The 11,644-nt window shown below is 38.2% G+C and overlaps 1 protein-coding gene across 2 annotated transcripts; it reads left to right on the top strand.

Annotated features, from left to right (window-relative positions):
- Positions 1 to 284: 284 nt before the first annotated feature.
- On the top strand, positions 285 to 11,312 carry LOC104598843 (protein FAR1-RELATED SEQUENCE 11-like). Of its 2 annotated transcripts, XM_010261083.3 has the most exons (6): positions 285 to 869; positions 981 to 1,214; positions 2,503 to 2,598; positions 7,913 to 8,920; positions 9,377 to 9,820; positions 9,895 to 11,312. In XM_010261083.3, exons 4-6 carry the CDS (start codon positions 7,943 to 7,945, stop codon positions 10,759 to 10,761), a joined length of 2,289 nt encoding a protein of 762 aa, XP_010259385.1. In that variant the 5' UTR covers positions 285 to 869; positions 981 to 1,214; positions 2,503 to 2,598; positions 7,913 to 7,942; the 3' UTR covers positions 10,762 to 11,312. The 2 variants fall into 2 exon arrangements, with proteins under 2 accessions (XP_010259385.1, XP_010259386.1); XM_010261084.3 differs by lacking the exon at positions 2,503 to 2,598 and having other exon boundaries at positions 364 to 869.
- The last annotated feature ends 332 nt before the right edge of the window (positions 11,313 to 11,644 follow it).

Here is an 11,644-nt window from a genome sequence, read left to right as displayed (position 1 = left end):
GCCTGCGTGTTTTGATCGAGTCCAAAATCTCAAGCCCAACCTGTGTAAAAAGCTCTGGTTGGGCTAGATGAGGCTTGGGTTGGGCCCGCCCAAATTAAATTATACCCCTAATTCCTCCTTACCTCAAATTCTTAACAGAAAAAAAAATGAAGTGCAATTCGCTCCAAGCGTATAATAGAGGAAGCTTCGGTTATTTTCACTTCTACCAGCGCGCTCCAAGCCTTCAACCTCCGGAGCGTACCTTATCCATAAAAATTAAATCTGAGCAGGGAATGAATTGAATGATGGAATAGGATAGGAGAATGCATCCAGCCAGTCACAAGTTTTGGCCGGGGCACAGGGGCACAGAACACACACGCCACACGGTAGGGACTAGCGAGTAGCGACATCCATTAACGTGAACACTCACACAAGTCTGAAACGGGCCAAACGGCTTTTCTAGGTTTAGGGTTCCTCTAACTTACGCCACCGTGACAAGGGGAACACGCGCTTCTCGCGCGAGCCGTTGATTCGGTGCGCGTAGGGCGCAGATCAGCATTCACCGTTACTCAACGTCTCTAATCATGGGCCCGACGGAATTCTTGGAAACCGAAACGAAGCACTAACCCAGTATCCCACGGCTAACACTCGAGTATGCGCTCGATAACCCCTTGTATCCATATGGCGCACGATAGCTCATCCTTCTTATAAATGGTTATCGTTCTCCATGGATGCGCGTTACTCCTCCCCTTCTCTGATCCTCCCCGCCTGTTTCTTCCCTGCGCATTTTTTTTCCCTTAATTCCTCTTTTCTTTTAATCTTCAATTTTCTGTTCGTTATTGGCCGTTAGGGTTTTCGCCTACTGGAATCTTATCGCGCTTCCCGAATCGGTATGCAGAACTTATTTTATTTTGACCTTCAATTTTTCTTCGATATGTCGATCAATTTCAATGGAGTTCATATTTATCATAATTATGATGGCTTTGTGCTCTCTGGTGCAGAATTTTTTGTCTATTAGGGTTATAGATTCGTTTTTTCTTCCTTCAATCTTGATTGGAATGTTGGAACTTCGAGACATGACCGAATCCCCTTGGGGTCGCTTTTAAATCTTCATATATGGACATGGAAAGTCGCTCTCGGCATGCCCGCCAGAGAGATTTTTACGATGTATTGGGAGTTTCAACGGTTTCAGTTAATTTGAAGATCAGAAATTCATACATGAAATTAGCTTTCAAGTGAGTTTCCTTTTGACTCGAATTAGCTTTGATGCAAATGAGCTGTCTACTAAGCTAACCACATATCATAGAACATCTTCTGGGAAAACTTTCCCTTAAATATAAGTTTGTTGATACAATTACGTGTTGCTGATGAGTATACTATTGAATTACTTCTGTATACAACAAGAAATACTGTGTTTTATGTTTTTATGTACGTATAGTTCAACAATTTTAGTGTATTTATTAATTATCAGTCAGGGTGAACTTAAAGTTGAATTTTGTATGTTTGTGTGTTGGTTGTCTTTATATCATCGAATAAGTCACAATACTTCAATTTATCAAAAAAAAAAGTCACAATACTTCTTTCAGCAAAGCAATAACAGTTCGGTTTGAGGGAAACCATCTCTTAAAATCTCAGATGGACCATGGATGTAATTTTATTAAAGTGATAACAGTGTTCCCTTTAAGCAATAGTTTAAAATAACACCAATTCTCTTTAGATTGCCCTAACAGTGCTCCCTTTAGAGTGCCCCTTAACAATAGTTTAAGCATGTATACGTTTAACCCAAAGACACATAAGCAAAACCCAATGTATAAATGGAATCTCTCAACCTTCTATTTGTGTGGTACCTGTGCTTGCCCATGTGAAGAGATTCTAATTGATAAAATCGTCCGCAAAAAGGAAAACATTCCCGGAACATCATCCATATATCCCAATTTACATCCTCATCTAGCAGGTGCTCATCTCAGAAGTGCTTGAGTGGTTGCAGGATTAACTACACATTTGTTGGGAGTATCATGCAAATAAAATTATACAATTTTATGTACAGCTTCAAGTTCTTGTCTTGCTTCAAACATACATCATGAAAAACTTACATGGAATTTAGAACTTGCCAGAAGTGCCAAATGATAAGCTGTTACCCGTCAGTTTTGCACACATGAATGACCAATAAATTTTGGATGATAATGTGAGTGTTGAGAGATTGACAAACTGCCATAGCCTATCAATAGTGTTATAGATGAAGAAAGAATCCATCCTCCTAAAAACAGCACTCTGTGTAACCCCCTGTTGCAGTAGTGCAACAGTCATAATAACACACCAGTAGGGCTAAAATGCATATACTCATAAAAGTGAAAATTAGCCTTGTTAGCTGTAAGTTGTACATGATATTGCTGACCTTGCATTTGTTAATTTTTTAAGGAAAGAGGAGGTAGCTTCTTGGCAGTGTTTACATGATCAATCATCTTTTCATACACTATTTTTTTAATAAGTTGGCAATTCTGAATTGTGTAACTGCTTATGTAGGTCTATACTCTTTCATGGACTCTTCAAACCTCTTATGGATGTACACAGTTGATGGCTAGTCGACAAGTGTCAACTAAGCGCTACTTCTACTGACTAGTACGCATTAAATATCTTTTTTGTCAGGCCCAAATTTGAATTTACGTGCTATATTCTTGCCTATCTAATTCTAAACTGACAATGACCCCTCAATACTGGTTAAATGAGAATAATACCTGGTGTACCAAGTGTCCTATTGAAAACTTGATTGCCAATGGCATGCAATCACTATATTAATAAAATTTCACGGTTTAATAAAATTCCCTTTGGTATTGATAGAAAAAAGAATCATAGTTACCAATAAAAAACAGCATGCAATTAATAAATTTCATATTTGCCTTGCAGTGGTCGTAGGCCTATGATGTTAAGCATTGAATTAAATTTTGTTAATACCAAAAAGTTCAACTTTGCATTTTATGTTTGATTTGATAAACTTTTAGGGATGACTTTGTACAAGATAACTATTAGAGTAATGATGATTTGATAAATTTTCTTTCCTATACTGTTTTTTACATGGAATAAAGGGAAAAAGTTCAGAACTTAGAAATTGAGTTGGTTGGCTTTGGTTTGGGTTAGGTAATTCAAGCTTGGTTTGGTTTAGGCTAAAGTTCAGATTGGATTGGGGTTGAGGCCTTGAGGGTTTCTTACCTTGGGTTGGTCTAGGGTTGACTTTTTTTTTGATCAATAACAGATTCATTTCATTACTGAAAGATGAAAGAAAAGGATTTGTCTCATTAGCCTTGTAAGAAGTGTTTACAAGATAATTGCTAGTTTTTCACTGTTGTCACTTTTTCTGAACCTTTTCTTACAAGCAACGTGCCTGCAAATCAAAGACCACCTTTTGATCACCACTTTGATGATATCTAAAATCATCTATTCCTCAATACACATTACAGGATGAGGAAGGAAAGGGTGAAGAGGAGGCACAACCAAATAATTATAGATATTTGGAGATTGGCAGTGGTGCATTGAGCAAAAATTGTGAGGATAGACAGGGACTTAATGGAACAAAGAGATATAGGAGTCAGAAGACCTGCTCTCTCTCTCTCTCTCTCTTTTGAGAAAAGGTAACAGAATTTTATTGAATAAAATAGAGAGTACATGAGGAGATGTACAACATAAAAGGGGAAACCCCTGGGGATTACACAGGAATCAAACTATCACTATACATTACATCCAAATGTGCTCCTATTTTAGCTAAACCATCTGCAATAGAGTTTAGCTCCCTCTGAATCCAAATCAGATAAGCATTCAGAAGATCCAGATATTCTCTAGCTTCTGTCAAAAAATGGCTTAATCTCCACGGACCTCCTTCTTTTTCTCTTATCCATTTGATAGTATTTGCTGAATCTCTTGCAATGGTTAAGTTTTGAATGCCTAGGGTTCTGACTATTCTGATTCCTGTGAGAGCCGCTAACACTTCCACCTTGGTAGAGTGAGTGACACCTATTGGACCACTAAAAGTCCACATGATAGCACCCCTTTCATCCCTTACTATGCCTCCTATTCCAGCTGCTCCTGGATTGCCTGATGCGCTCCCATCAAAGTTTAGAATTGTCCCTCCTACCCTTCTTCTTACTAACACATGGGGAACAGCATGGGGGGAGATTGATTGGGAGAAGAGAAACTGAGCACTTCTGTTGAGATCATTCACTGAGAATCCTCTAAAAAGATCAGAATTGATGGCCCAAAGGTTACAATGTAGAGAAATTTGAGAGACTAGCTCCTCATGAGATTTTGTCTTGTTTTCAAATAAGTGATTGTTTCTTTCTTCCCAAACTCCCCACATCACTGCATGTAGTATTGTTTGCCAATAGGACCTGCTCTACTTCAGAAAGAAGTAATAGAACAAAAATGGTGGAGTGAGGCATATGATGAAATTGAAGTAGCAGGAGGATCAGAGGGAAATATTGCATTGGAGGTGGTTGAAGAAGAAGATTAAGAGGAGGAGCTGCCTTTATGATTAATGGAACAAAGAGATATAGGAGTCAGAAGACCTGCTCTACTTCCAAAAGAAGTTAATAGAACAAAAGCAGTGGAGTGAGGCATATGATGGAATTGAAGTAGCTGGAAGATCAAAGGGAAATATTGCATTGGAGGTGGTAGAAGAAGAAGATTAAGAGTAGGAGCTGCCTTTATGAAGTGTATGAGGTTCAGCAAAGTTTCACATTCGAGAAAGTCATTGAGAAAGAGGTTGGAATGGGAGAGCATCAGGGGAGTTTTATTTAGGTGGGGAAGAAGCAGCAACGGGTGTATTTAAAGAGTTGGGAGAAAGAGAGAGGAAGAAAGCAAAATATAGAAGAAGGTCATCTAATAAGTATTAGGAAGGTTGTAGAAGGCGATGCAAATATGGGTTCTTAAATGGTGTGTGGTGGAGATTGGTAAAGGAGAAAAAAGATGTGGAGTTATGTGGGAGAAGGTTTACTCTAGAAATTTTTAGGTTACGTGATACTCTTCATGGAACACCAGAGGGTTAAGAGATCCCATGGATGGAGCAAATTTGATGGTATTATGGTGAGGAGGATGAGGCTAGTGGTGGTTGACACAGAACCCAAATGAGAAAATACATTTTTTATAGATAAACCACAAACTACTTTTAAGGTGTGGGTTGGTGGTGGTTATGATTACTGAAGTGTGGTTATGGGTCTTGAAGAATCAGTACATACAAGATGCCAAGCACCTCCAATATTCAATTAGTTAAAGACAATACATTGTTGATCCCCGTGGTGCGGGCTGTTGTTGTCAATGTTTTAAAAACAAGAGGGGCAAGCACAAGGGCCTTCTAGTGCCCAAGGTGCAAAGCAAGGGGCATGCATATCCAGACAAAGCAAGGCACAATACAAAGTGCTTGCAAGCACTGAACAATTCAATCATACAAAGCTCTCAAATCTAGTGTAATGTTAAACTTTTCATTCCTAATCCTAGGAGGTTGAGGCCCTTTGAGGCAGGCCCAAACAAGCCTATGTGGGAGTTTGGGGGCAGTTCCTTTGACCTGAACTTTTGTCCCATATATACGAAAGGTTTGATTTTATGATTTTGGTTGAAGTTAATTCTATTTTGGGGTTAGGGATCAAAGATTCATTGTTACTATTTTACTGGAATATTTGCTCTTTGAGATCCTATCTGCAATAACTAGGACTTCAGGTATTCAAATGGACTTTGTTTTTGTTTCTTTTAGAGGTTAATAGACCATACTAGTGCACAAGCACCAATAAAAGCTGATTTAGATGTAACAGACCATTAATAAGGTGTAGAACACATAGGAATGTAAAAGGAGGTACAGAAAAGCTTATAAAAAGGTGCACTAGGCATGTGCCTTTCGAAAGGGTCCCTTGGGTTCAAGCAAGGCATAATGCATCTTGTCTCTGCACTTAGGCATGCCCTTTAAAATGCCAGCTATTGTTAGAACTTAGAAGTGATTGGGGAGCTTGTTGTTCTTCCTTCCTTTGTAGGTGATTCCTTACCACCCAACCCAAGTGGGTGATTCCTTCCTTGGTTCTTCCTTATCACCCATTTTTGTACCTCATTTTCTTTTAATGAACTTTTTTCTTTAGTGTAGTAAAAGTTAAAGGGCCCAACTTGGGTTGGGCCAGCCCAATTCAACCTCATCAAATCCATAAAGGGATTAGGTTAGTTTAAAGCATTGCTAATTACATGGTGGTCAAAACTGCTCTTCATTATGTGTTCTAGAGTTAAATGTTACATTTACTTACTATATATTCTAGATAAGAAAAAGCATCTTTTAGAGTTACCTTTAAAACATGTTTTATATGTGATCCCAAAAAAAATGTTAATTTAGGATGAGATTGACTCTAGCAGTAGAAAACAGTGGATTCCAATTAAATGGAAGGGCCCAAAAAATGAAATTAAGATCAACTTTGGTGCCTTGAAGAAAGGTGATGGGAAGTGTGCAATTGGGTGTCTAGCTAGAAATGCTTCTGGGAATATCCTAGATTTTAAATTAAACCTATTGGCCATACTACTTTAAATATGGCTAAAGCATGAGCAGCTTTTGAGGCCCATGTTTGGGAAAAAAAAAGAAACAGAAGGATCATAATTGAAGTTGATTCAAGATTAATCAGAGTGTTTGAAAAAGTAGACTGTCCCTGGAGGATCAAGGATCCCACTGAATAATGTTTTAACATTGATGATAATTTTAGTGTTGTGTATTCTCATATTTTTAGGGAGGCTAATCAAGCTGCTGACTGGTTAGCTAATGTTGGGAATCTGTACGAGTCAATGGATTTATCTAGGTATTCTTGGTCACTGCGATATATTTGTTTCTTTGACTTTTGTGGATGTGCTACCCGCCTTGTGTAGTCCCTTTCTCTATTTATAAAAAAGATCTTCCTTTTATATTTTATTCTTATGTCAAAACAAACTGTACAGCAGAAATTCAAGTATGCTGTGGCTCTGTCTAAAAGGTCAGGTAATAATACCAAAAAAAAAAAGAACTACACATTTCAGATTGATCCAAATAAAGATTTGAAATCAAAATAGGAGTGCATCCTTTAATTTCTGCTGCACTGATAGTCAGAAACCTGAGGATATGCACTGCTTCTAAGGATAAAAAAAAAAAAATTTGAGAATTCCTCTCCAGCTAAATAATGCATAATATCATAAGAACATGAGACATAGCATTTTCACTGTTTAATGAGACCCTCAAGATACCATCCCACAAACAATAGTTACAAGGTTTCTGGGAAACACCATTATAATGTAAAGTGCCAAGAAAGTAACTCCAAAGAGATGGGCTAATTCTACAATGCATAGAAAGGTGATTGGGAGACTCAGCCATGAGAGAGCATAAGACAGTGAGACAAGGTGTTATTTAAGCCTCATTCCTTGCTTCTTCAGCTTATAAATAGTTAAGCATGGAAACCATATTTTAGTATTTAATAAAAGACCCAAGGTTAGTAGGGTTTAGCCTAAGAAACAGAGATCACAATGTTAGATTTCTTGATGAATTTCACACTCTAATTGTATTCTCTGATCATACAACGTTCATATGCACCCCTACACTTCATGAAACCTACTCTAATTTTATGGCTAACTTTCTCCCAAATCTCTATCTTGCTGATATCACTTGGGGATGGTCTGGAGAGCTGACATCACTTGGATGCCCACTCCTTATTTTTCACCCCTTGCCTCTGTTTAGAGGAAAAGCAAGAGCAGTTTAGAGGGAACAAACACCGTTAATATTTCTGTTAATCAGAATATACAATAACATTTGTAGCACTTATAAGACTAAATACATTTATTTAATAATATCTCTACACTATATACACATGTATACCCCCATTGCTTCAAAATTCAAATACTTTGGACATGGAAACTCTGTTATTGTATTTGAAATATAGCACATTGTGTGCAGGCACTCTATCTGCAGTTTCCCCAATCTGTTATGGAAAGAATGTCTGAAGGAATGAACTTAGTGATAGAAACTTCAGAAAATGGCACAGATTTATCTCCAGATGACATTGGCACAATTGAAGAAATGCCTGAAGACACAATCTTATCACGACAAACTTCTGTAAATCTTGTCCCATTTATTGGACAAAGATTTGTTTCCCAAGATGCTGCCTATGAATTTTATTGCAGTTTTGCAAAACAGTGTGGGTTTTCAATTAGACGTCATCGTACTCGAGGAAAGGATGGGGTTGGTAGGGGAATTACAAGAAGGGATTTCACCTGTCATCGTGGTGGCTATCCACAGATAAAGCCATCAGATGATGGAAAACTGCAAAGGAATCGAAAATCTTCACGCTGTGGGTGTCAAGCATATATGCGAATTGTTAAAAGAGCAGATTTTGATGTCCCTGAATGGCGTATTACAGGCTTTAGTAATGTTCACAACCATGAACTCCTGAAATCCAATGAAGTGCGTCTCCTTCCTGCCTATTGCACCATATCTGCAGATGACAAGAGCCGCATCTGCATGTTTGCAAAAGCTGGTATGTCAGTGAGACAAATGTTACGATTAATGGAACTAGAGAAAGGAGTTAAGTTAGGTTGTCTACCATTTACAGAAATAGATGTGAGAAACCTGCTACAGTCCTTCAGGAATGTGGATAGAGATAATGATGCTATTGACCTTCTTGCAATGTGCAAGAACATTAAGGATGAAGATCCTGACTTCAAGTATGACTTCAAAATAGATGCACACAACAGGTTGGAGCATATTGCATGGTCCTATGCTTCATCTATTCGATTATATGAAGCATTTGGAGATGCTGTTGTTTTTGATACAACTCATCGTTTGGATGCATATGATATGCTTCTAGGAATTTGGATTGGACTGGACAACCATGGTATGAACTGTTTCTTTGGCTGTGTGCTTCTACGCGATGAAAACACACAGTCCTTTTCCTGGGCATTGAAGGTATAAAGCTCTCTTAAGCATAGTTTATCTTGATAACAATATCATCATCATCATCATTCATCAAGAAGTTATTCCCATATTCTGCAATTTGCTCCTACCATCTTTCTGGACCATATAGGAGCCGGGTCTTCTTATTTGGCAGCATGGCCCAAGAGTCCGTGAAGCCAGGCTATCTTAACCTTCCCATTTAGGGCTAACACTTGGATCCAAATAGAACAAGTTGAAAAAAGAATTGTTGAATCAGCTGGTTAAAAGTGTGTTTCTGGGGCCATGCTCAATGAAAGAGGTGGTGAACTCTCAAATAGTTGAGTTCAATGAGCTGGTAGGACATGAAAGTTTGGAGGGCTTTTCATCAAGGATGATGAATCATTCCTATTATATTTTTATCCCAAAATTTGGGTTATATTTCTGCACTTTTTTCTTAACTAACATTCTTTTTCTATACATCTTGAACAGACATTCCTGGGCTTCATGAAAGGAAAGGCTCCACAAACAATCTTGACTGACCAAAACATGTGGCTTAAAGAAGCAATTGCTACTGAAATGCCAAGTACAAAACATGCCTTTTGCATTTGGCATATTATTGCCAAGTTCTCAGATTGGTTTTCAGTATTGCTTGGATCACAATATGATAATTGGAAAGCTGAGTTCCATCGGCTGTATAATTTGGAAATGGTGGACGATTTCGAAGTAGGATGGAAGGAAATGGTTAATACATATGGACTCCTTGAAAATAAGCACATTGCCAGCTTATATGCATTAAGGACATTTTGGGCATTACCCTTCTTGAGATGCTACTTCTTTGCAGGGATGACAAGTACATTCCAATCAGAGTCCATAAATGCTTTCATCCAACGGTTTTTGAGTGCACAATCTCAACTAGATCATTTTGTAGAGCAAGTATGAGCCCTTTTTTTTTTCCTTCAACTATCTTTTAATTTTATAAGCTCACCATCTTTCAAACCTGTCTGTAGGTGGCTGTTGTTGTTGATTTTCGAGATCAAGCAGGAACTAAACAAAAGATGCAACGGAAGCTCCACAAAGTCTGTCTTAAAACTGGATCACCAATTGAATCACATGCTGCTACTGTTCTTACACCTTATGCCTTCTGTAAACTCCAAGAAGAGCTTGTGTTGGCTCCACAATATGCATCACTTCAAACAGAAGAAGATTGTTTCCACGTGAGACATCATACCCAGATGGATGGAGGTTGCAAAGTGATTTGGGTTCCTCGTGAAGAGCTCATTAGCTGTAGTTGCCATCAGTTTGAGTTCTCAGGCATCCTCTGTAGGCATGTTCTTCGTGTCTTGTCAACAAATAACTGCTTTCACATTCCAGAGCGATATTTACCGAACCGTTGGCGTTGTGTTAGCTCATCTTCGATGAAGCCCTTCCAGACCAATGCTCCAAGGGAACATGCGGAGAGAATTCAGTTATTTCAGTCCATGGTTTCAACGCTTATTACAGAATCAGTTGAAACTGAGGAACGCCTTAATGCTGCTTATGAGCAAATTGCCATGGTTTTATCTCGAATTAAGGAATTTCCTAGGCTGACCCATAGCACAAATGACATTGCTTATGATAGTCCATCCGATTCACTAATTCTGCCTGAGGTGGAAGACTCTGATGGCATTGTTCAAAGTTTTACCACTGGGAATCCCCATGAATCCATTAGTTCTCTGGGAAAACTAAAAGAAAGAAGACCAAGAGATGGGGTTGATATCTCACGGAAACGAAGGCGTTGCTCTGTGCCTTGCTGTGGGCAGTTTGGACATGATGCAACTGATTGTCCAATGATGGGAGGAGATGGGTTAAATGGCGATGGGCTAGGATTCTTGTAAAGATTTTGGTGATGGTGGATGTGTGAAGCAACAGTGACATGGTGTTTCATGTTCATGCACTACAAGCAGCGCATTTTTCCATCTACCCCAATGCAACCATACAAAATTTTATGGCGTCACTTTTTCCTGTTTTGACAGATCTCACACATGTTTTGTTAACCTTTGACGGGATTGAGAAGTTCATTTGCCATTCATGTCAGGGAAAGATTTACACATTTTGTTTTATGAAAAAAATTAGCTTAAAAAAGGAATATTCTGTGTTCCTGTTGCATAACTAGTACTCTGTTAAATAGATCCTCTTCACAACAGGAAATAATATGAACTGGAGATACTCTATTTCTGCCACTACAGGAAATAGATTGCTTCTTCATATCTAAAATACTTTTGCCTTGGTCTGCTCAATCTCTCTCTGCTGCATGCTAAAACAGATGATGAAATTATTTTTGTCCTTGAGAAGGTTATTCGGTTTTTAGTTGGAATGATTTGAGTTCCGCTATTGTACAAGGAGCATCTATGAGTTGATTAATCTTCATCTGCGGAACATTTGATTACATATCTTTCCCACATCATAGATTTCCCCTTTTTCTTTTTATTAATTTTCTTCAGTAGGTTTTCCTAATATTTTCTAGATTATCGAGTATGAATGTTGTCATGACAACCTTCTGCAAAAACCTGCACGTATATACAAATGCTAATAGCTTAAAGCTGTATAAATTTTGGTTGGTTTATCGATTTTTCCAATGATGCTTAACAATTCAGATCCTTAATTGATTCACATATGGTTATTGTTTGCAAGTGCTTAGCTGCTTTACCTTTTGAGGTACCTATTAATTATGAAAGGGTGTTGATAGAAATGATCTTATTAAGGTAAAATCCCTCAAGG

The sequence above is a fragment of the Nelumbo nucifera genome, chromosome 3, assembly GCF_055504915.1.
Source record: "Nelumbo nucifera cultivar China Antique chromosome 3, China Antique-T2T, whole genome shotgun sequence".
Lineage (NCBI taxonomy): Eukaryota > Viridiplantae > Streptophyta > Magnoliopsida > Proteales > Nelumbonaceae > Nelumbo > Nelumbo nucifera.
The sequence above is the reverse complement of the archived record's forward strand: the minus strand, read 5'-3'. Positions and strand labels throughout refer to the sequence as shown.